Source organism: Misgurnus anguillicaudatus, chromosome 25, assembly GCF_027580225.2.
Source record: "Misgurnus anguillicaudatus chromosome 25, ASM2758022v2, whole genome shotgun sequence".
Lineage (NCBI taxonomy): Eukaryota > Metazoa > Chordata > Actinopteri > Cypriniformes > Cobitidae > Misgurnus > Misgurnus anguillicaudatus.
The window spans coordinates 13,511,054-13,537,277 of record NC_073361.2 but is presented as its reverse complement, the minus strand read 5'-3'; the positions used below and the strand labels follow the sequence as shown (position 1 = coordinate 13,537,277).

The 26,224-nt window shown below is 34.3% G+C and overlaps 2 protein-coding genes across 3 annotated transcripts; both read left to right on the top strand.

The window, feature by feature from the left end:
* The first annotated feature begins 2,610 nt into the window (after window positions 1–2,610).
* LOC129425578 (uncharacterized) lies at window positions 2,611–9,521 on the top strand. Its single transcript, XM_055181622.2, has 7 exons — window positions 2,611–3,094; window positions 5,571–5,867; window positions 7,327–7,645; window positions 7,729–7,820; window positions 7,909–7,967; window positions 8,112–8,186; window positions 8,411–9,521. The coding sequence occupies exons 1-7, from the start codon at window positions 2,977–2,979 to the stop codon at window positions 8,438–8,440; spliced, it is 990 nt and encodes a 329-aa protein (XP_055037597.2). The 5' UTR covers window positions 2,611–2,976; the 3' UTR covers window positions 8,441–9,521.
* Window positions 9,522–10,919: 1,398 nt separating this feature from the next.
* On the top strand, window positions 10,920–19,029 carry LOC129425577 (uncharacterized). Of its 2 annotated transcripts, none has more exons than XM_073864020.1 (7): window positions 10,920–11,669; window positions 12,124–12,453; window positions 12,533–12,833; window positions 12,950–13,044; window positions 13,135–13,208; window positions 17,359–17,421; window positions 17,602–19,029. In XM_073864020.1, exons 1-7 carry the CDS (start codon window positions 11,561–11,563, stop codon window positions 17,641–17,643), a joined length of 1,014 nt encoding a protein of 337 aa, XP_073720121.1. In that variant the 5' UTR covers window positions 10,920–11,560; the 3' UTR covers window positions 17,644–19,029. The 2 variants fall into 2 exon arrangements, with proteins under 2 accessions (XP_073720121.1, XP_055037595.2); XM_055181620.2 differs by having other exon boundaries at window positions 11,055–11,669; window positions 12,136–12,453.
* The last annotated feature ends 7,195 nt before the right edge of the window (window positions 19,030–26,224 follow it).

The following is a 26,224-nucleotide window of genomic DNA, read 5'->3' as shown; positions in this document are numbered from 1 at the left end:
TGGGGAAACAGTAATTTATTTGATTACTCGTTATTAAAAAAATAACGCTGTTTATTTATAATGCCGTTATTACCATCGCTGCTTCTAACTGAGTGGTTATCATCATTAATCAAAATATAATTTTTATAACAGAAACTCATAAAGGCTTAGATCAACATGAGGGTGAGTAAATGATGACAGCCTTTTCATTTTTTAGGGAAACTATCCCTATAAGAATAAACTATACTGTATTTCATTGAGACTGGCCTTCATATCTCTCTAGATCAAAAGAACATGAGAACACAGATTAATCATTATCAAGACAGGAACTGAACATGGGAGGTGTTACCGTCTGCTGTCATCATCGAGAAGATAAAACAGAAGATATAAATAGACACATGTGAACTGACATCAGCACTAATGTGTCATTTACCACATCTGAGTGACTTATCGTTGATCTTTGTTGTTGATTTCACTAACAATTCATTGTACCTGCTGATTTAATGGCATATTTGCATAGCTCAACTGATGGTTGAAAAACACTCTCTGAGAAAGTGTCCAAAAGTTGGGGCAGTACCGTTTTAAAAAGTACACATTTTTACTTAAAGGTACAAATTGTAAGATATTTGCAGTAAAATATCCAAAACCACTAGTCCAGTGTTATATATTTTATCCAGCTGATTACTAACAATATCTATAATGTTTTCAACTACTTGTAAATTATGAGAAAATTGGTATTCTAAACAGTGACACGGGGCAGTGCAGTCACCTGTCAATGACGTTAAAATCCACGTTACACCTTAACGTAATTAACACTTAATTCTGTGCTGTGTTAACACACCATCATGTTGGACTAATACTGTAACATCTATGACTAACATTTGCTTTTAAACATTACATGAAACCTTACATAATGAAATAAAACAATGTCATCAAACGCAACATTTATAAAACCTGATTACCTCATCCGTCAACATGATTTCTCAACATGAAATCCCATCATTCCAGGCTGCTGCAGAGCATCATTAATCTACATCAGTGCTATTGTTTTAAGTGTGCGCCCTCTAGTGGTGCGGATTTTACAAATTGCATCTTTAAAGGGTGCATATTAGTACCTCAAAGGTACATAATGCTACCAAATACACTCACCTAAAGGATTATTAGTAACACCACACTAATACTGTGTTTGACCCCCTTTCGCCTTAATTCTATGTGGCATTGATTCAACAAGGTGCTGAAAGCATTCTTTAGAAATGTTGGCCCATATTGATATTATAGCATTTTGCAGTTGATGGAGATTTGTGGTATGCACATCCAGGGTACGAAGCTCCCGTTACACCACATCCCAAAGATGATCTATTGGGTTGAGATCTGGTGACTGTGGGAACCATTTTAGTACAGTGAACTCATTGTCATGTTCAAGAAACCAATTTGAAATGATTTGAGCTTTGTGACATGGTGCTTTATCCTGCTGGAAGTAGCCATCAGATGATGGGTACATGGTGGTCATAAAGGGATGGACATGGTCAGAAATAATGCTCAGGTAGGCCGTGGCATTAAAAACGATGCCCAATTGGCACTAAGGGGCCTAAAGTGTGCCAAGAAAACATCCCCCACACCATTACACCACCAACACCAGCCTGCACAGTGGTAAAAAGGCATGATGGATCCATGTTCTCATTCTGTTTACGCCAAATTCTGACTCTACCATTTGAATGTCTCAACAGAACTCGAGACTCATCAGACCAGGCAACATTTTTCCAGTCTTCAACTGTCCAATTTTGGTGAGCTCATGCAAATTGTAGCCTATTTTTCCTATTTGTAGTGGAGATGAGTAGTACCCGGTGGGGTCTTCTGCTGTTGTAGCCCATCCGCCTCAAGATTGTGCGTGCTGTGGCTTCACAAATGCTTTGCTGCATACCTCGGTTGTAACGAATGGTTATTTCAGTCAAAGTTGCTCTTCTATCAGCTTGAATCAGTCGGCGCATTCTCCTCTGACCTCTAACATCAACAAGACATTTTCGCCCACAGGACTGCCGCATACTGGATATTTTTCCCTTTTCACACCATTCTTTGTCTGGCACCAACAACCATGCCACAGTCAAAATGCTTATATCACCTTTCTTTCACATTCTGACATTCAGTTTGGAGTTCAGGAGATTGTCTTGACCAGGACCACACCCCTATATGGTTGATTAGATAATTGCATTAATGAGAAATTGAACAGGTGGTCCTAATAATCCTTTAGGTGAGTGTATATGGATATCTGTAGCTAAATAGTACACATATTTAGGACCTTTTAAAAGTGCACTGTACTGTCGCTTTGGATAAAACATTTTCCATTGCTTTATTGCCTGAATCAGTTAATTATTTATGCAAATCAAACAAGTTGGTCATAAAGTGAGTCTGTGGGTAGCAAAGGAAATGGCACATTTGCAGGGCCAGTGCAAGCTCAGCTGATGCAGTAAGCAAAACAAATTAGGCAAATAATAAACACAAGAACTGTAAAAGTTACAGTAGCTAAAGAGTTGTCATATGAAAATGCAAAAGTGATAAGAGAAGAGTGAAAATGCAATGTTTGCAAATCCTTTTACGCCTTTAGATCATTTGTTTAACTAAGAGTATTGATCAGACTGAATTTTATTGTTTTCATTAATATGATCTAATATATTATAATACAACGCAATACTATATAATATTAATATAATCCTGGCCGCAGTATAATGCAAGGATTTTTTCACAAAATATGTCAACATCACCAAAGTAGACATTAAATTATGATGAGTTTTAGCGACCATATAATATGGATGCTGTTTATAATCGTTTCCAAAACTTTTAGTTTTTGTTCATATCTTAATTCTGTTAAGAGGTGCTTTAAGTAGTCGTGGCTTGAAATAGATGGAAAATTGACGAGCTTGTGCTGCCTCTATATGCAGAGCTCAATGTAAACTGCAGCTTTCTTGCCCACCTAATAAACCCCCTGGTACTGTAAGTCACATGACTGATATCTATCAAATGCTTAGAAATGCTGTGACCACGACCCTTATCAAGCATTCTCACACAGACATGATGATAACTAGTCTACTGCTTGTGTTTCTCCTAACAGACTTCTCAGGTAAGACTAAACTAAATTCTCTTCTTTTTAAATTTCTGTATGCTGTTAGAAAAAATATGTACTTCAGCTGTCACTTGTGGGTCCTAATATGAGCCATTAGGTACATATATGTATACATTTGGTACAAATTTGTAACTTTGAAATACTAATCTTTGAGGTAACCTTTGAGGTACTAGTATGAACTCTTTAGGCCCAAAGCTGTACTTTTTAAAAGGGTAGCACCCCAGTGACAGCAGGGGTACATATTTTGCCAATTTCTTCTAAAAGTAGCCTATAGATCACCCTGGGAACATTCAACAAATGTCTTTTGTCAGATTTATGGCAATGCATGCTTTCAACAACATGATCCTACTGTATAATACTAACAAAGGGTTTCAGATTTTTAAAAAGACCTGATGATTTAGGATTTTTATAAGTGAAAATATCAACGCAATCTCCGAGAAATGTATTCATATTTTACAAGTTGGCTAACTTGTATTAAAGGGTTAGATTACCCTAAAATTTGTAATTTTTATCATAAATTACTTTCGTAGTTCTAAACCACCAAGTCACATTTGGCTTCAAAACACATTTTTAGTCATTTTTGATGAAGTTTGTTGCCAACATTTGTGTCATTCCCAGTCAGACTTTTTTTTTTAAGTTGGCTGGCAACCTTTTTTTATGGTTTTCACAATAGTTTCACAAAATGCCTTCAGGAAAAAAATCTATAAATATATAAACATACAGACCCTCAACATTTTTTTTATAGTTTAATCCTATTTTCATTTTTTTCTCTTTTTATAACCTCTTAATCCCCATATTCAAAAATACAAACTTTTTAGCAAAAAGCAGAAATAATTGCATTTTGGTAAAGGAATTTTGTTAGAAATCAGATTCAGAACGATTATCAAAACATACACAGAGTTTAAAATGTTGTTAAGTTAGTTTTTGCTTCAGTTTTTTACAAATTGGGTGGCCATCTATAATGGATAATAGTGAAATTACAGATTACCATAAAAACTCATCAGGAAAGCGTCATTGGTCCCTTTCACACATACAGTATTTACTGGTAATTTACTGGTAAATTGCAGTTAACAGGTCATGTGTTAACAGAACCTTTCTGGTTAATCAATGCTGCCAATTTACCGGTAAGTGCTATGTGTGAACAAAAATATAGATTACCGGCATTTAGAACAGACGACGTCAGACCGCACTGACAGCTGCGGCCCAATCATAATGTTTTGATAAAGATGACGCGTTTACCCCCACACTGTTTACGGACGTTTCCGCACACAAGCAGATTAAAAGTCGAGCACACCTGAAGTTAACATCCAATGAAGTCCGACGTCCTTAACACACCATCTGTGAAGCCTAGTGTGCAAACGCAAGTTCCTTTTGACGTCACCTAATGCAATGTTGTTTGGTGAGCAACTTCGTGACCGTCAGCGTTTGCCACAGATGTAAAAACAACAAAAAAATACAGACCACTGATTTAAAGTCACAACCCGCCATTTTAAACCCGCTCCCAGGTCGCGCACCACAGGTAACTTCTGCTTTCTCTCTGAGTTTACCGCTATTTTGATACTGATGTGTAAATGATGCCTTACTGATAAAAAGACGGAATGTCACTGGGTGTGTGAACAGGACATTTTTGGATTTACTGGTAAATTCATTCTGGTAAATTCATGGGAATTTACTGGAATTACTGTGTGAAAGAGGCTATTGGCAGGGAAATGTTTTCTCTTAATCAACGGAAGGGAAAAGGTTAAGCGTTTATGCAAAAATTGTAAACAATACTATACTTTAAAGCCTGTATACATGCACAAATTACTTGCCAGTGTACACTGGCAACTACGTCAGCAGGTCACGGCGCATGAACCATAGTCTGCTCGCACGCACTGTTGAATAAAATCGTTAGTTTTGTTTTCTTTGCATGTTCTCATCGCTTTATAATATTATTGTTGGACTACTGATGGCACATGGACCTTTTTGGATGGTTTTTATCAAAAATATCTAAAAATGTGTTCTGAAAACAATCAAGAATTCATAACGATTAGCCAACTAGTAAAATCCGTACAACAATTTCTGAGATCAGGCTGGAAAATCTAGAAGTAGGCCTACTTTAGGCAATCAATTGGGCAACACAGCACAGTGTTTTATTGGGTTGTTTCAGTAAATACATTACCGGTACAATTTTTCCATTCACCATTTAAAATTCTGTTTATGAAGTCATCCCTGATGTCTAATAACATAATGTGTGCAACTAGGCCATTTGTAGGCCAGTTACCTCAAACAGTTTAAGTACTTTTGTGCAACGCTGTTGTAGTTTGAGCATCAACACCAGCATTATAGCTTTCAAATGGCATGGGTTTAGGCTGAAGTGTCTGCTTGCCCATCCAAAAATATGGCTTCCTCCTTATTTAGAAAATGTATGCATGAAAACAGTTGACTCTGATATGATCTGTGGAAGCTTATCAATGTGTTTTTTTCTCCACAGGATCTGAAGAAGTCCACATAATTAGTAAAATTTCTGTTCAAAAAGAACAAACTATTATAATCCCTTGTTTATATGAAGCTAATTATGCTAGTTCCCCAAAATACTTGAGTTCTGGTTATTATTTCATTTTCAGTCATTATGTACATGAGAGAATATCGATTTTGGATTACAAAACAAAAAACATTTTCACAGCGATACTAACGGATGTTAAAGTGAGCGACAGTGGTTATTACTGGTGTGGTGTGCAACAACCTGGAAGTGATCATGCCACAAGCCTTTACTTAGAGGTCATAGAAGGTAAGATTTGTTTTTGAACGATGTGTAATTTTCTAGCTCTTTTCATTTTATTTAAAAAGTTTGTTTAATGTGTGTAAATTAGTGGTACTCAAACTTTGGGTGCGAGATGTTGCCGGGAGGCCCCAGTTTTATGACATTTTATAAAATATTTTTCTTTGGGGGGGCACGTAAAGGGAGGGGGCACGCCGAAAATTTTGAGTGGTGTAAACTAAAATAACAAAGTGTGCCAAGAAGTGGAGTATGTGGAGTACTTGCTCTTATATGGGTCATTCTTCAGTTGAAGAGAGAGTAAAAGGCTTGTTTTTCAATAATAAAATGTATTTCATCTATGCATTTTTAAGTTTTAATGTTCTATGTGCTGTAAAATGAAAGCTTAAATGTATTTTGTTTTTAAAGTCATTTTCAAATACTGATAACACAAATGTTTAAGTCTGTGGTGTTACCAGGAAATGCCATGACACCACAAACAGTACAGCATAAATGTAGACTTTTCTAAAATGGAGGTCGCTGTCATGATCAGTTTAAGATCAGGGGACATTTAAAAACTATTAATAACACTCCAAATGTATTTTGATTTGATACATAATTAGCTTATCACCTAATAAACAACTGTAATAAAATATGAAACATGAAATGTGTCAGAAATATACAAAAGTTATAAGAATGACTTCAACATTCAGATCAAACAGCACAATAACCACTACACACAGGAAGTTAAGCCTTTTCACAACCATTGTTATAAGACCATAGAGGAAAAAGTTGGGGGTGCATTTTTTTATATACAGAATATTTATTTCATTTAATTTTAAGTGGAACTGTTTGAGTTAAAAAAAACTATTTAACATCCTAGGACAGTGGTTCCCAAACCTTTTCAGCGTGCGGCCCCCCTTGTGTACAGTGCATTCCTTTGCGGCCCCCCAAAAAAACTTTGTGACAAAAAACTGTTCTAAAACTCAACATTTTAATAACAAAAACATTAAACTATACAAAAAAGTAGGGCTTTTGGTTAGTAGCCTTATTTTTTTTATGTTTAATTACACAGAATTCATGATAAATTTTGTATTTCATAAAATGTCATAAAACTGGGGCCCCCCTAGCATATGTTAAATTATAACCCAGTGGATTGGGTTCGTTCCTTTTTACCTAAAACTCGGTAAAAAGTAACTCAACATTTTTATTGGGGTGGGGGGTATGTTCCTTTGAAGTATTACTGTAATATGCACCCTTTAGGCACAATGCCCTTCTGTGCTGCAAACGCAATGCTTGAAAACTAAGCTATACAGAGTGTGTATGGTGCAAACATGCCACCTTTGCTACTTATTGTTACACATTTTATGACTTGGAACTATGAATTTAACCAATGCATGCTATTTCAGGTTACAACATTTATCAGAAAGTCAGTGAGCAGACGGGTAGGAGTTTGGCTTTTGTCTCTGACCTTTTCTTTCTCATATTTTAGGCAACACAAAGCTCTCCGTCTCCAGTCAAAATATAACAGGCTATGAAGGCGAAAGTTTAACCATCCAGTGTCATGGAGCATCAAAACTGTGTAAGATCGGAAGAGCGTGTGTTAAAGAAAATAGAGGAACCTTAAATAAACCTATAGTGGATATAAGCGGTGATGACAAAGTCCTGAATGTGACTTTTAGAGGACTGCAGATGGAGGATGCTGGTTGGTACTTCTGTTCTGATGGGGAATCACAAATGCCTCTTTATATTCATGTGAAAAAGCCCCAATATTCAAATGACTCCTCTGATATGCCACTCTATCAAACAACGTAAGCAGATATGCAAATTAAGTCCAAATATTAATTTGTGTATATAAGGGATTGGTCATTGTTATTCTGTAACTGGATTTTAGGTCTGGTGTTTCTATACACTTTCTATGGTTTCTCATTTTGCTGCCAATAATAATCTGTGGAGTTGTGAAATTGCTAGACTTCATAAAAAGAAGTAAGTGATTTAATTATTTGATCAGAAAAAGTGTGAAATGATAACGACTTCATGTGAGATTATAGTCCATGTGGTTGTTTCTTTGCAGAACCGAAAGCAGCTGATTCAGATCTCTATGTATCCATGAAGAGGAAACAATTACCTAAAGTAGGAAACTTCAATCTTCTTGATGCAATATTTGACTTTACAAAACAGACATACTGCAGTCTGAAAATATTGATAATTGATTTTTTTAAATGCTGAGCTTTCGAGTTTGCAAGCACATAGTCTTGTCTTTATCTGCTTTCATAGGAAAATAGTCGTGGGGTTCAATGTGAAAACCCCTATGAAGTTATGACTGGGTCTGGGATCAAAAACAACCCTGAGGTATTTTTTGTTTTTGTGTAATATTGTGAATCTACAGTAATGAAACGCTGTGCAGAGAGATGTAACACGTTACGCTTGTACACATTTACACATTTTAATATATTTATCCATTTCATATACTAATGACATTCTTCTCTGTGTTTTTGTGTCTGTGTGTGTGTGTGTGTGTGTGTGTGTGTGTGTGTGTGTGTGCATGCGTGCGTGCGTGTTATGGTGGTGTAAAGGATACAAAAACATATATGCTTCTATGGTAAAAAATAAAAAACAGAGAGATGATTAAGTTTTATTTGTACTATTTGTAATTTGTTAATGCTGTGTGTTCATCAAAATCCATAAAAAATAATAAAAACATTGTTTTGTTCATTATTATTATTATTTTCAACCTCGTATTGTGTCAAAAAGGGACAAATCCAGCTGTTGGGTTAAATTAAACCAAACAAAAGTTTATATGTGACCCAACAATGGGTTAAAACAACCCAGCATAGGCTAAATTACAACGCAGTGTAGGTTGGGTTCGTCCCTTTTTGAGCATTTTTTAGAGTTGGAGAGTTAGGGGCCAATCACACCAAAAGCGTTTATGGCAGTTGCAGGCGCCTTTTTTGAATGATATTCTATGGGCAGGGCGCGTTTGCGCATTGTTTATGCGCGCCGAGCGCCTTGCGTTTTTTTGCGCCTACCGCGCACACGCTTTTGGTGTGATTAGCCCGCTTGGAAACGCAAGGCGCGATGCACTGCCTTTTTTTTTAAAAGAGCAGTGTGACGCAGATTTTTATATTGCTAGGCAACCACCCAGTCAGCTGTCTTGTCAATCAAATATTGAAGCGTGAGCGTTCTTTTACTGTTAACTGACATATTAGCAGAAACTTTAAAAGGCGCCTGCAACTGCCATAAACGCTTTTGGTGTGATTGGCCCCTTAGAGTTATACTTTATTCTCCTGTTCAGGTAATTTGATTTGGACTCAAGGCTGCAACATACCATACAACATGTACAGTAACACACAACAAAAGCACTGAAATGCCATAACAATTACATCTCCTACTATTTAAAGGCGGAGTCCACAATGTTTGAAAGCCAATGTTGATATTTGAAATCACCTAAACAAACACGCCCCCTACCCCAATAGAATCTGGACCTTCTGTTGATAGACCCGCCCCACACATACACAACCGGCAAGGATGTCGGTTAGTAGACACGCTCCTTACTGCTGATTGGCTATAAGTGTGTTTTGGTAGTCGGCCCGTCTCCTTTTCCAAAGCGTTTTTCAAACATCGTGGACTCCGCCTTTAACTCATTCCACAACAGCATTTTTTTATGATTTTCACATTTTTTTCAAGTTTTTTCTATAAATATATAAACATACAAATATATCAAATATATCAAATAAAAGAACATACCCGCTGCTTTCAAACAAACAAACAAAACAGAAAAAATAACGCTTCATCCTATCTTCAATAGTTCTAAAATATGGGTAGGTTTCTTCAAAAATACAAAATTTTGAGCAAAAAGCTTTTCTCTGTTCTTGATGCTTCAGTTTTTTATAATTTGGGTAAGAGCAACACCTAGTGGATAATAGATTAATAGCGGAATTATAGATATAAAGTAAAAACTCGTCAGGGAGGCGTCATTGGCAGGGAAGCGTTTTGTCTTCATTGAAGAGATAACTCGTCAATGGCGGGGAAAGAGTTAAAGTCTCCCTGTGGTCAAGAATTTTATAATTTAAAGGTCCCGTTCTTTCCGTGTTTTTGAAGCTTTGATTGTGTTTACAGTGCGCTATATAACATGTGTTCATGTTTCACGTGTAAAAAACGCAGTATTTTTCACACAATTTACTTATCTGTATAATAAGGTGACCAGATTTTTAAATGAAAACCAGAGACATTTCCTAGTTCAATGGTCAAAATATCATTAAAATCTCTTTTGTTGTTATCTATAAATTAAAAAATTGGGGACAAAATATTTTCAGCAAAAATGAATTTCTTGCTGGGTATTTTTGTCTTGTTTTTGGTACAAATATCTAAATCAAGATGCATTTTCTTCATTAGCAAAATCTCCTAAGAAAAAAATCTAGCTTTAAGACAAAAATATTAAACTTAAAACAAGCAAAAAATCGGCCAATGGGGTAAGACTTTTTTTTGCTTGTTTTTGCGAATTTAATATTTTTGGTCTAAAAACTAGACTTATTTTCTAAGGTCATTTTGCTTATCAAGGAAATTAATCCTGTTTTAAGAATTTTTGAATATTTGTACTAAAATATTTGTACTTTTTAGTGTTTCTAATTAAATTATATGGACAATTTCTGTAGCCTAAATCTAAAGCCTAAAGCCCTTTTTTTATTCAGTAAAAAGATATGACATATCTCATCAAAAATTACTTCTAAGGTACTACTTCAGCTGATTTCATAGCATTGTAAACGTTAATAACAGAAGAAATAATGCAAAATGTAAACATATTTAGCCTACACAAAACAAATGCTCAATACCATGCTGTGATTAGTTCACCCTCAATTGCACATCTCGGACAATAAATATTAATATATGCGAATTCCCACCACCTCGGACCATAAATATACACTCTTAACATTAGCGTTGATTCTGGGACAACACACTAAATGCGTTGTCCTGGAATCCACACATCTCTGTGTTATTATTGAAACAACATGTGTTTTATTTTAACACAAAATGAATTATTAAAATTAAAATAGTTAAAATTACACATAATGTGTTAAAAGCTTTATGCACAAAGATGTGTAAATCCTTTCTAAGAGTGTATAGATTCCACATTCAGCTCAGTTTCACACAATGCATACGTGAAATGCGCATTTCCTAACATCCAACCATAATATACTGTATATGACTCAAACTACTGATTCGCTCATTCAAATGTGATGATGTGATTGGTTACATGTTTTTGACGTAGGAAACACAGCCGATTTTAACCATGGGAATGAGACTGTCTCTAATTTTATAGAGAAAATACTCAGCAATGGTGTTAATGATGCATTTGCCCATGGCTTGTCTTAAAACATATTAAAACACAACATAGACATATGAACTCTTTCAACCCTTAAAGTTGACAGTGCTGTCTGCTGTATCTTTTCTCACGATTTAAAATTCTGTCCGAGCACAAAACCACAAATTGTGAAAAATTTCATGTTTTTTTTTTTACTTTGTAACACCAACAAATCAGTCATCGATTGCTTTATTATTTGAATGCTGTTTTCTGTATAAGTTGGGTGGGATTAGATTAGATCTGTGTCACATGAAAACAAAAATGATGTGCCAAAAATATATGATTAATTTCACAGTTTCATCACACAAACACTCTTACAAAATAGTGGCTGTTTGAGTTGCCTAAATAAGGAACTGTAGATGAAATGGGCAAATATTTCTCACGCATTTCTAACAAGCAGCTTCACAATGACACAGCGATGGATCTGCTTAGCCATCTACATGTATTCATCCTCTTGTTGATAAAACTCTCAGGTGTGTATAATATACTTATGACTATCTTTAAGCTGATGGATAACTGGAGAATTGCTTTAGTTCTCATGTGAAATATAAATAAGATACCATTGAGAGGACAAGTGTTATATGATGTGTATGTATCAATATGAGTGTATTGAAATTAATTGCAAAGAGAAGAATGCGAAATTACATCTATAATAAACTGTAGAAAAATGCAGCATGAAGTTAAAACAACTTGGTCAATTCAATCTACTCAGTTTTAACTTATAACTTATAAAAACAAGTTAAAATTGTTTAACTTAATTTGTTAAGTTAAAGTAACAAAAATATATGTTGATTTTACAAAAATGCTGCATTTTTACAGTTTAAATAGTATTTCTGAAATCAGATTTTTATTGATGTCACTTTATTAAATTTGTAAATGGTCTTTGATTATATACAATAATATTTACATTTTTATATTTCAATTTAGTCTTTATTCAAGGTACTCAAGATGTCACCACAGTCAACAAAATATCTGTTCAGAAGGGACAGTCTATCTTAATTCCTTTCTTATATAAACAAAATGATGCATTTCTCAACAATTTCTTGAGCGCTGAATGCTATCGTTTTGAAAATAGCTATCCAAAGCTCTCAGCCCAGCAATATAATCCCAAAACAGTATTTTTGTCTAATGACCAAACGCAGCAAATCTTCACTGTACGCATGGACAACGTTCAGGTGTCTGGAGATTACATGTGCGCCGTTCGTGCACCTTCTGGTTTTGAAAAACGAGAGAGATTTGCCTTGGAAGTCACAACGGGTAAGACAAACCTACTGTTGAATTTCCTCAAGTAATTTCTTTACTTTTAAATATGACACATTTTGACATTTCCTTACAGGCCCTTCAAGGCTTCATGTGAGCAACCAAAATCTGATAGGATCTGAAAACAATAACATTAATGTTACATGTTATCATCATGGCCAAGCTGTAAAATGGTGCAAGTTTGGGGGCCAATGTTTGGCGACATCTGGAACCTTAGATGGAGCCTATGTCGAGATCAGATATTATCAGACATACATGACTGTGACCATGAACAAACTGAAGCTGGAGAACACAGGATGGTACTGGTGCTCATCAGAAGACCTACAGATGCCTGTCCATATTACTGTGAAACAGAAGACTCAGACCAGTCGGAAGAGGTATTTCTTGTTTGATCATTTTAAAAAATTGCTGTGACACGATCAGTTAAGTCACACATAGGGGACATATTTCATGACCAGTATTGAAATATCTTCTCCATTCTGTTGTATTTCAGGACTGCTATTCTGTTTCTGTTGCCTGTCATTTTTGAAATCCTCTTGGTCGTGATCGTTTATGCAGCTTTGAGACTGTTTAAAATATGCAGAGAAAGTAAGTGATCTATAATCTATGATCACACTGTGAGACAAAATTAATACACAGTGCGTCACTGTTGTAATATGTTGTAATCGACTCTTTTAGGATATTCACAGTCTAGGAATAGAGAAGCAGAAGCTGGTCAGTATGTAACAATGCACAGGAAAAGGTCATCTCGCGTAAGTGCATAAATATTGCATCATTTTTACTTAAGCAACATACGATAATGCAATGATTCAGCACTTTTTTTGCATTTATTTGGCTAAAAAAGCAAAAAGTTTTGATCAACTTAAAAAATACTTCAATTGAAAATATATTTTTTCAACTTTATGAAAATTATGTTTGGGGTAAAATTGACCCCAAAGCTACTTTACCATTTCTGAAAAATATGCTAATTGTATTTTTAAACCTTTAAACCTACTTTTTGACTTTTAGTCACTTTGGATAAAAGTGTTTGCCAAGTATATAAATCTACATAAATTGCACAGTGTTCCTGCAAAACTGATCTAATAAGTGTTTTTTACTATTAATATGTGGAAAAACTGTTCTGAAATAAAATAAATGTTATATATTATAGTATATAATATTATAGTATATATTATAGTATGTATGTACTATATGTCTGATACTCGGAAAAATATGAATGCATAAAAATTAATGTTGTTGTCAATCATTGACATATCCAAGGCAGTAATAATCAAAGAAAAAAATCTGCTTAGCATTTAGTAAATTGAAAAGAATTAAAATTTTTCTTTTTTTCGTAAAAAACCGCAGTGGCATTATGTAAACGAACCAGCATTTAAAGGGTTAAAATTCTGAAAATGAATAATGTTTGGTCATTGTGATTAGAGCTGATGCTGGTTAAAAAAAATGGCATCAGTGAAAGTGGAAAAAAATATTAATCTATAATATTTTTATGACACTTTTTGGACATGGACATTTTTGTCCTCTATGAACCTATGTGTAACTTTTTTTATTGATGCACAAGGGTTAACGACGGGAAAAATGGTTTGTGCGACGGTCGAAAAGGGTTGTTCATATTTTCCTAATGAGTAATGGGTGTGTTTTGGGTGTAACGTGCAATAAACCAATGAGAGTCTCAGCTCTCATCCCCTTTAAAAGCCCGTTGCGCTGGCGCTATGTCTAATTTCTATTTAGATGAAAGACTTTGTAAACTGAAAAAGTAAGCGGAGAAAGAAAACCCCCAGTTTAAGAATAATGTTTAAAAATGTGTTGTGTTCATTTTTATTGAAATTTTAATTTGTTTTATTTTAAACTTTAAAAGATGTTTTCTTTCAGTCATAGTAGTACAAATATAAGGCTTTCAATTGCTGTAAATGTATTGATATCCTACATAATCATTGTAATCTCATAAAATAATTTGCAAATATGCAAGAAAAAGTTTGTAGCTATTCTAAAAATACAAACAAGAGATAAAGAATTTACAAACGTTCGGAGAGCCGAGGCGTTTTAGCACTAGAACAGCGCCATGGGATTTTTATAAAGCATTACTTAAAATGTTTCTCATCCCACCATATCCACAGGTACAGAGTCCTTATCTACAATAAATCCGTAAGATAGCATTTAAAAACATTTAAAAATAGATGCATTTGTTTAAAGCAAAGCATTTATTTACTTACCAATCAGCAGGTAAAGCAGCTCTTTGCGCCTTCTAACGTCTCCACTGAAAAAAATGATTCAATTAATTTAAGCTACATTTAAACAAAAAAGATTAGTAACGTTATATAAAATATAAAACTTTTGTTTAAATGTAGCTTAAATTATGGGGAGCCAATTCTGCCATATTCATAAATAAATAAATACATAAATAACTATACAAGGAAATGTAAAAAAACAAAAATACAGAAATAAATAAAGAAATATATATACATGGAAATGTAAAAAAACAAAAATAAATGAGTATTTATACCTGTATTTCTTAATTTATGTATAATTGTATTTTTTCACACTATTATTTATTTATTTATTCATTTATTTATACATTTATTTATTTTTACTTTTATTTATTTTCACATTTATTTATGTATAAATGTATTTATGTCTACACGTATTTATTTATACATTTATATATTTCTATATATATTTATTTCCACATTTATTTATTTATACATTTATTTATTTCTTCTTTTCTTCGTCTGTATGCTAATGAGGGGGGCGTGTTTTACCTCAGACTTAGCAATCGATCTCTGAGTGCCAGTGCTGAAGCTTTGAGGCCACAGTGACACCTGGTGGTGTGAAAAGCGAACAAAGTTGCACATGGAGTGAATGACTTGGAGATGTGCAATATCCAAAACCTTATTTCAAGTTTTAAATCATTTTGTGTCACCATAACTGTGTATATATAGGGTCACTATACATAGCATACGTACTGTACTCAGGACATGGCCGTAAATCGCCATCCGGTCGTGATTTCTAAAATGTCTTGGCACACATAAATATCAAAATGCACGTTTTCAACATATCTGATGACAGACCCTTGTAAGTGGACACTTTAATATGGAAACGCGTGAAATTATGCACTATTAATAACATTTAATGTAAATGCCCTGGAGCATACTGTCCACTTACAAGGGTCTGTCATCAGATATGTTGATAACGTGCATTTTGATATTTATGTGTGCCAAGACATTTTAGAAATCACGACCGGATGGCGATTTACGGCCATGTACTGAGTACAGTATGTATGCTATGTATAGTGACCCTATATATACACAGTTATGGTGACACAAAATGATTTAAAACTTGAAATAAGGTTTTGGATATTACACATCTCCAAGTCATTCACTCCATGTGCAACTTTGTTCGCTTTTCACACCACCAGGTGTCACTGTGGCCTCAAAGCTTCAGCACTGGCACTCAGAGATCGATTGCTAAGTCTGAGGTAAAACACGCCCCCCTCATTAGCATACAGACGAAGAAAAGAAGAAATAAATAAATGTATAAATAAGTAAATGTGGAAATAAATATATATAGAAATATATAAATGTATAAATAAATATGTGTAGACATAAATACATTTATACATAAATAAATGTGAAAATAAATAAAAGTAAAAATAAATAAATGTATAAATAAATGAATAAATAAATAAATAATAGTGTGAAAAAATACAATTATACATAAATAAAGAAATACAGGTATAAATACTCATTTATTTTTGTTTTTTTACATTTCAATGTATATATATTTCTTTATTTATTTCTGTATTTTTGTTTTTTTACATTTCCTTGTATATTTATTTATGTATTTATTTATTTATGAATATGGCAGAATTGGCTCCCCATATAAATAAATTGATTGCAACCACTTACCTTAAAAAAATGGATTAAATTCAATGAATCATTTTTTTCAGTGTAATTAGTCCTCATTTATGTCCAAGAGACTCAATAATAATCTTTTACATGAAATCCTTTAATCTCTTATATTTAAAAGCGTTTTTGTGCTGCTGCGCATTCATGTATGTGATAAGCAAACCCACGTTGTCGTCCCGTTTATGCGATTATCACTAATGCGCTCTTTAAATAACAAAAAATATATTGCGCCATTGACTTTACATTTTAGAGCAGGTTTTTGTTGGTTAATGGCGTAGTCTATTTTAGTTGCCTCAAAATAGCAACGCGCCAAGAATGCGCCTGAACAAACCTCGTTTTCACACCAGAACGCCCATGGGCTCATATGCATTTGCTATTTAACAACGTGGCGCTAAACGTGAAAATGATAATTGCGCAGGGTTGAAACTAGCAAAAGACACTTGCGTCGCGCATTGCACTGCATTGCGCCGGGTGTATGATAGAGCCCAAAATGTGTTAAAATTAGACATAATGTGTTAAAGGTTTAATGCACAAAAATGTGTACAAAATTAACACATCCTGTAGAAGGGTTAAGTGCACTGTAAAAAATACTTTGCTGCCTTAAAATGTTTGGGTGAATCAACTCGGATTTACAAGTCATTTCAACTTACTATTATTTATCTTGATTTTGAGCCCATGGGCGTTCCGGTGTGAAAACGAGGTGTGTTCAGGCGCATTGTTGGTGCGTTGCTATTTTGAGGCAACTAAAATAGACTACGCCATTGACCAACTTTGATTTAACAAAACATTTTAAGGCAGGAAAGAATTTTTTACAGTGTGAATTTAAGTAGAAAAAAATTAGATGTGTTTCTAGTTAACGTAATGTTTTAAGTCGATACAACTTTTTTTACAGTGTAAAAAAATTTGTTTAAAATTTTAGGGTTCAGTGTAAAATAATTTTTGTTCTAATTTAAGAAATTATAGATTTTTTTCTCTGTGTTTTTGTGTGATATTACAGTCAACTGGCTGTACAGATGCTTTGGAATATGAAAATATGACTGGACTCGAAAGTAACAGTAGGGTAAAGACATTTTCCCTTTGTTTTATACACTAGTTAAACACAGCAGCTAATGTGGTAAATCATATTCATGTTATATAGTTTTAATATAGTTGTAATAATTCATTTTTATTTTACGAAACAGCATTGTTTGCTAATCTAGTTCAAATATATTTGTATTAATAATCTTTTATTGTCTTCTAGCCTCAAATGGAGCCAGAATATGTGAACGTGACAGATACATGACAAGTTTTTCTTATTTCTATTCTGTTTCTTTAATATTTAACATTAATAGTACTGTAATAAGTATTTGTTTTTATTTTTTATCATGATTATTTAATTAAAATTTGTATTTAAGTTAAGAAATTAAGAAAATACAGAGAATTTGATCATATATATGCTATATAATGTGTGCATACTTATAACATGAAGAATTTTGATGACTGTATGTATCAGAAATGGACTTACATCCAGGGGTCTCATTTATAAAACTGTGCGTAGGATCCTTACTAAAAGTCTACGTACGCACAAAAGCCAAAAAATAAGACTTATAAAACAAAGCAAAGTTCCCTTTATAAATCACAGATCACCTGCAATTGTGCGTACATGAATCATCCTCAGATCCCACCCTGCAAGCCCATTCTCCCCTCAAGTTTGTTTTTATAGATCACAACCTTTACGTGGGAACTGGCATACGCACGTTTCCAGACGCATTTTGTGCGTATGCAAGCTTTATAAATGAGGTCCCAGGTACTGATACGTTCAGTATGTCTGACATTGTCAATGTGAGAAAGTCATGATTTATGTTCTGCTCAAGTTGTACAACACAACTGAATCATTTAAGTCAAGATTAACGCATGCATTTCAGAGTAAACACTGTTTATATTCTTGGGATGGAAAAACACAACCCAAACTGTAACAAAGAAAGCATTATTTTTACACAATCTTGCATTGCCCATAACAGAATGAATATTAAATAACCCTTTGAGAGGCTCTTTATTGTTTTTTTTATTATTATGTTTTCTGTGTGATAAATTTAAATGTTTCATCTGTGAATTTTGTAAAAATGAAATGTGAATAGAAAGAAGCATTGAAATGTTATTAATAATGGTGAATTATTGGTGAAATAATACTGAAAACAGCTGAATATATGTACTGTACAATACATACATGTAAATGCTAAAGACAAAGTATTTTGGCATGTTAGCATTTGTGTGTTACATATTCATTCCTCAAGAGGGCATCAGAGAGATTTATGGGGAGTGTCAGAAAGTAATGTTTTGATTTTTACATGAACCTGTGTGTTTTGTTAGAAATGAAAACAGCTGATGTTCTCTAAGATCAATTTGGCTTTAGTTTTACAAAATAAGACTTTCGTTTATTATGCTGTAACCCCTTACATGCTCACATTTTGTTTCTCTGAGTCTAACTAGTTTTATGTCAAATATGTGGATCATTCTACAGAAAAGGTGGAATTCAGGTGATGGAAATTGGCTTAAATGAACTTCTTTCAACATACCCAAAACTTCTTTAATAGCATTAATTAACTTGTCAAATCTAGGAATCCGCAAAACGGGGAGCTTAATCTATTTTTAACTTTTTAATACATTTTAATAAAGAATCCATGAGTCATTTATTTGTCATTGGTGTTACCTGTGATTTAAACAACATTAATGTTGATACTAAATATTTTTTCTCATTACAGCTTGTGTATTTAGTTAGAGGTTGAGTAGAGGAATGATAACAGCTAGAAAAATAATTGATTATTAATATTTGTTTAATTCAATTCTTTGGGCCACGATCTAAGCGCATTGTCTGATGCGCACAGCGCAACGTGTAAATGGTCGTGTCCGAATCCACTTTTGCTAATTTAACGACGGGAAAAATGGTTTGTGCGCCGAGCACATGGTCGAAAAGGGTTGGTCCTATTTTTTTTAATGATTAATGGGAGTATTTTGGGCGTACGTGCAATAAACCAATGAGAGTCTCAGCTCTCATCCCTTTTAAAAGCCTGTTGCGCTGGCGCTGTGCTTAAGCCCTATTTAGATGACGGACTTTGTAAACTGAAAAACTAAGCGGAGGAAGAAGATCCCCAGTTTAAGATTATTGTTAAATAATTGTGTTGTTTTTCACTTGTATTGAAATTGTTATTTTTTCATTAAAACCTTTAAAACCCGTTTTCTTTTAGTCATGGAAGTAAAAAAGCAGGCTTTTAATCGCTTTGAATGTATGGCTATCCAATATCATCAAAAAAATATTTACAAGTATGTAAGAAAAGGTTTGTACTGTAAAAATAATTAATTTGTAACAAACAGGAGATAAAGAATTTACAAACGGCTCTCTGCAAGGTTCAGCACTTGGACAGCGTGTCCAGTTTTTTTAAGCATTACTTAAAAATGTTTCTCATCTCATTATATCCACAGGTACAGAGTCATCATGTACAATAAATCCGTAAGGTAGCATTTAAAAAAAAAACTTTTAAAAACAGATGCATTTGTTTAAAGCAAAGCATTTATTTACTTACCAGACTACAGGTGAAGCAGCTCTTTGCGCCTTCTAACGTCTCATAATTATGTCCAAGAGACTCAATAATAATCTTTTACATTCAATCCTTTAATCTTTCATATTTAAAAGTGTTTTTGTGCTGCTGCGCATTCATGTATGTGTTAAGCAAACCCGCATTGTCCTCCCGTTTATAGGCGCATATTACTAATGCGCTCTTTAAATAACAAAAAACATATTGCACCATTGACTTTAGACTTAGGTTTTTGTTGGTCAATGGCGTAGTCTATTTTAGTTGCCTCAAAATAGCAACGCGCCAACAATGCGCCTGAACATACCTCGTTTTCAGACCAGAATGCACATGGGCGCACAAGGGGGCGCAAATGCATTTGCTATTTAAACAACGCGGCGCTAAACGTGAAAATTATAATTGCGCAGGGTGCAAACTAGACCAACAAAAACAAAAATATTCAACCAAAAAGGCTTTGATGCAAAGACTGAAATATCAACAATGTCTTGCATCCCATATCAACAACAAAATATTACTAGAAAGTACAAGAAAATACATTCATAACACCGAAACTTGGTTTAACACCAATGACACAATGTAACACCAATAACAAAATTAGAATATAATAATAGATAATGAATATGATAAAACTTACAAACTTTCATAAAATTTTCCATTTTGTTTTGTTTTTATGCTTTTATGTTGGTCAGTTAAAGGAATAGTGCTTAGGAAGTACTCATTAGAGAAGTAACCCTAATGACGGTAACACCAATGATGGGAATGCCAATGACAATTTACAGAAAAAAACTAATATTTTAACAAAATGGCTGCCATTAGCCATGTGCTATTTCATCAGAGATGTAACAATCACATACTTATTCAATATAATGTATTTTTATGTAAAGATCTTAACACTCCTTAGATATATCATGATATTTTAGACAAATAAGGTAAGACATCTCAAAAACCTTTTGGCTTCCTCCCCTGCACTTCTTTTACTGACCTCATGAAAAACTTCAAAGAGCTGATGCATTGTTTCAAAATAAAAGTGCTTTGGGTAGGGTAACACCAATGACATAATATTATTCATATTAATAGTGTATTTTTACCATTTCAGTGTTGTAGTAAATCCATACAGGTTTAAAGGTACATGTAAATTAGATTGTTTTATAAATAACATGGTTTTAAATAATAAGTTTACAGTTCAAGTTCCATGTATGATCAAAGGGACAGGGCAATTTTCAGGACCAGACATTTAAAAAAAAGTTTAAAAAAAGGGAAAAGAAAGAAAATTAAATAAACAAACTCTCTCATCATTTTAAGGACAGTCTATATTTATTTAATATATATCATTATGGGATTATTGGGTCAAATTAAATGATTAAGGGGTCTGCAAAAGCAAGGGACAAGCATTTCCACCTTTTTTGTAGAATGACCCATGTATGTAAAATATAAGAAACAATAAATGTATGAATAAATGTAATGTCCTGTCATCATTAGTCACATTATATTGTATTGCATTTGATTATATTATCATATAAACAATGTTCTGCTCACATATTACTGCTATTAAAGCAAGTGATTTATTTTCTGGTAAAGTCAGACTTATTTAACTTTTATAAATAAGGTCTTTTAAATTTCCAGTAGAATGAGAGCCATGTGTTTTGATGCCCTTTTAAGTACCGTGCTAGTACATAAGTGTTTAATTTTCATTTATATTTTAGCATAATAATATTTATTAAATGCATTATTATTCGGTTGCTTGGGTTGCGAGAATTAATCTCTTCACCTCAATTAACAATTCTGATTAATTATCCATGATAAAGTATTTACTGTCTGAAAGTAATTTCCCTCGTGTTTTAATCAATCACCAATTGTTTACAACACTTGCCTTTGGCATAAGCTTTACACGGCACATTTCTGTATAAAGACGCTTTAGAAAGATTATGAAAAGTGCACAATACAAATAAACTGAATTATATTAAATTTTGCAGCCCTGTGGAAGCAGCTTGTCATAATGAGCTATGCTTGCTTTCAATTTTATTGTAACCGCGGTTAGTCTAAATAAAATGCGCAAATGTAATTTTCTTTGCAAGACACTTATTTTAATCGTAAACAACGGCACACATAAACATCTCCATAAAAGCAATACTGCTGACTTGCAGTGAGCTTAACTCTTCCATGAATAATGACTTAGCTTAACACGAGATCTCTGATCCTAGATCAGCCTTACAGCGGCTGAATGAAATTTGCATTGCATCACAAGATTAGGGGCAGATCTGAGTGTGGGAAAAAAGTCCAGGTGGTGGGGGGCAGTAAATGACAGCTGGGGTGTATTCCACAGGGAGCGCCCAACTCTTTCTCATTATCTCTTTTCTCTTTAATCCCTCCTTCTGTGTCATTTTTCCAAGATATGGGCACCTTGTTCTACCATTTTTTTTCTATCTCTCCTCTTCCTACTCGTGCTGTTTAGAGACAGTAATGATGGAGGATGCACAGATGGCTCGGAGCAGGACTCTGGATCTACCTGTGCGGACAGCTGTTGACGTCCCATTAACACTTAAAGAGAGGTCTGCTTCTGTCACCTGAGCACCAGGCGGGCCCTGGCAGCCTACTGTATGTCAGAACAGCAACCGGGAAGATGAGAGAGATAGAAAGAGAAAAATAATGGACTCTGATTACAAAAAGTGTTTGTTAGGATCATGCAAAATCAAGTAGCAGTTGCTAGGGAATTGCTTTATGGTTGGGACAGTACCCTTTAAAAAGGTACCAATCTGTACCTTTGAGGTACTAATATGAACTCTTCAGGTCCAAAGCTGTACTTTTTAAAAGGGTACGGCCCCAGTGACAGCTGGGGTACATATTTTGACCATTTTTTGACAGTGAGCATTGCTAGGGTGTTCTGCATGGTTGATTTACTTTCCGGCACAAAAGAGCTCTCTGTGATATTTTGGTTCCTCCATCCTTCAATGTAAATCTACGAGAATATTTTCTCCAGTTTCAATGCCAGTGTTTACTGTAGAACAAATCCCTACCGTAAGTATGAGCAATGCTAATGAGGATGTGTGCCTTAGTAGACTAAAAATAAAACACCAAGGCTATCTCAGGGCAGTTTAAAATGCATTCATCTCGCTGGTGTCTCCTTCCATAAAGGCCCAAATGAGAGCATATGTTCGAACCTGTGGCATAAGACTAATTAAAGATAAATGATGTGTGACCCACAGTATCCTGTGAGAGAGGCGCACGACTATGAGTGCTTTTGCAAAGCAGACAGACACGTGGGGATTCATGTGACCACAATTATGATTCACTTGCTAGTCTAGCAGACGTCGACTGTCCTTAATCACATGTATCTATTGAGCCACATCTTTAAAACTTTTTGCTTTAACTGGTAAGGGTTCTTCAGCAAAAAAACATAAAGAAAGGGAAGTTAACGCAATATTCCTCATTAAGGACAAAGTTAGTCAAACAAAATTGCAAAAGAGGCATTGGAGGCACAACAGTTACTGCCGTTGCAACATACAAATAGCAACTTGTATGTATTATGAGGTGGATAAAGCGTATTTAAAATTGGTAAAATTATTTCTTCGTACAACCACATTCATACGTTTTTGTAGGAAGTGCTTTTACACCGTGACGTTGGGGTTTTCTTTAATGTTTTTTTTTTCACTAATAATTGTACGTTGGCTGTTCACTTTGTTGAACAGCCAACTCGTAAAATACGTACAAATTCCTACAAAATCCGAGGTGCGCAAATTCAAAATATGTGTTCGAAGTGTCGTGTGTTGCTTGCGTTTTCAAAATATGTCTTTGTTGCGACATGTGAACCATGTGCATCACGTGATTGGTCAAAATAAGTGCCTGCTGCACACGCGTCAAAACCGTTTATGATAAAAGAGACGCTCACGTTCACAAAATACACGCAAGACACTCCCTTAACAGTAAACTCTGATTACGCATGAGATTATGAGAGTATCTAGCAAACGTGAGCGTCTCTTTTATCATAAACCCTTTAGACGCGTCTGCAGCAGGCACTTATTTTGACAAAACACATGATACGATCTCTCGACGCGCAAAACACATATTTTGAAATTATGAACCACACACATGAGGGGCTACATGTTGTGACGAACTTCACATCGAGAGCCCTCGAAAAAAGAAGTCACCGGCCGCCACTGGTTTTTAGCAGCACAGTTACATTTTTAGATTACAATGGCCTTTAATAGCACATAACAGCAAAAACAGAGCTTGGGGTTTGTGCAAAAAGTAAATTATCAGTCCTTGTGTGTTTCAGTAAACCTCCAACCTAATAAAATATTAAAGTTTAGTGCATAATTTGTTTTACACCCTTTGTGCTACCGAATGATAATGTGACTTGCGGAGTGGTGTATCATTTGTCTGAGCAGACAGTTTTTAGATTAGATCTACAATTTTCACCTGTCTAACAAAATGGTTAAAAAAGTTAAGTATGCTCCTTCACCACTCAGCAGCAAACCTACATAACAACGCTCCTGCAACCATTCACATCACCGTTGTATTTTACAAAGGCATGCACAACTTGCATTATCTTGTTTTACGCTGCTTTTGATTTTTTTTCTTTGCCTCTTGTTTTGAGGCTTGCTGACATAGAGGCATTATTCAATACAATGAACCTCCTTTATTTGCCTAATTAGTACAAAAATACTGTCATCTTTTTTGAACATGTACTTTGTTGAAGAATTACTCTGTGGACCAAAATATTCCCTTAAGTGAACACATTTTTTGTTTGCCCTACTTTTGGTTAACCCCATTACTGCTTAATAGTCACAGATCCCTTTTTTAGAATAACACTGTTGTGCAGTGTAAATTAATGGCTGTTTCTGAATTTTGGGCATTTAATTAGGTGTGCCACAGAACCCATTTCAAGTATCCTCATTCAAGGTCAAAGCCACACCCGTCTTCAGGCAAAAACAGGTCAGGTTCACATCTAAACACCCAAATTTGTAATTACGCTATGTGCTATTTTCTGTCATTTTTGCAAGATTAAAAAAAGCATTACATGCATGTGTTTGTGTGACAACATGCAAAGTTGTATTGCAACTTTTAAAATGTAAAATTGCAGATATGCTCACACAAAAATCGCTGCAAAATACACATTCCAACAGGTTTTATCGTAGTTTTTGGCAACTCCATTGACTTGTATTAGATGTGCTGTGAGATTACGGTATTACTCCGTGCTGGGAAAGTCGTTTGTATTCTTGCAATTGGCAAAGGCAGATTATCGCCACCACCTGGGCTGGAGTGTCTATTATTCAAGCTCTCAACGAAAGAATGTACGGGTGTGAGGCATTTGGGAAAATAGGTCCTCAAGTTTACAACGAATGCTAAAACACCTGTTGGAAAGCATCTTTTCCAGCAATTTTTGGGTGAGCATATCAGTGAACACCCCTGACCACTCGGTGAGTTTCACGTCTTTGTAAACGAAAGTTTAATGCATTTTAGGAAGGATTGTTCCTATGCACAATACACACATTATAGAGGTTGGAGGTGAAACAACAAATACCCGAAAATTCTCGGGGCAGCCGCATATGTCGAAATTTCAGTCAAAACCGTTCTATTTCATCATAAACAATCTGAAAACAGGGCTTTAAGTGTAAAATACAGAACTTGTCCTTTAAATAAACCACTTACCTTAAAAAAAAAGAGTAAATTGAATAAATTATTTTTTTCAGTGTACTAAGTAATATTGTAGTAATTAAGTACAAAACTCTTTACATCCCCATCCAAAGCAAAACTCATGACCACAGGCATATTACAAACTTATAGAATGAAAAAAATATACATATGATATACAGTACAGGCCAAAACTTTGGACACACTCACTCGTTCTTTATTTATACATTATTCCATATAACATAATAATAATAAACTCATCCAAACTATGGCATAACACAAATGCAACTTTGGAAATTATGTTGGTGACTAAAAGCATCCAAAATAAACTAAAACTCTGTTGTATTTTATTATTTGAAGTGCAGTCACCCTTTGCCTAGAAATTTTTTAACCATATGCGTGTCATTTTTTTAAGAAGCTTCTTAAATTGTCAAATTAGGATTAATTTTAAAGAGTATAGAAAGAGTTCATATTTAATCTAGGCTCTTATTGGCTGCTTTTTCTTCAATATTCAGTGTAAGTCATCTATTTCAAAAAATAATATTTTAAAATAAAATTTAAGTTTTCTAATAACAAAAATGTATCTGTTTGGCACAGGTATATTTTTGTCTACAAGACTACAAAAGTAATTTTAAGCATTTAACCATACACCTTCAGCTTAAA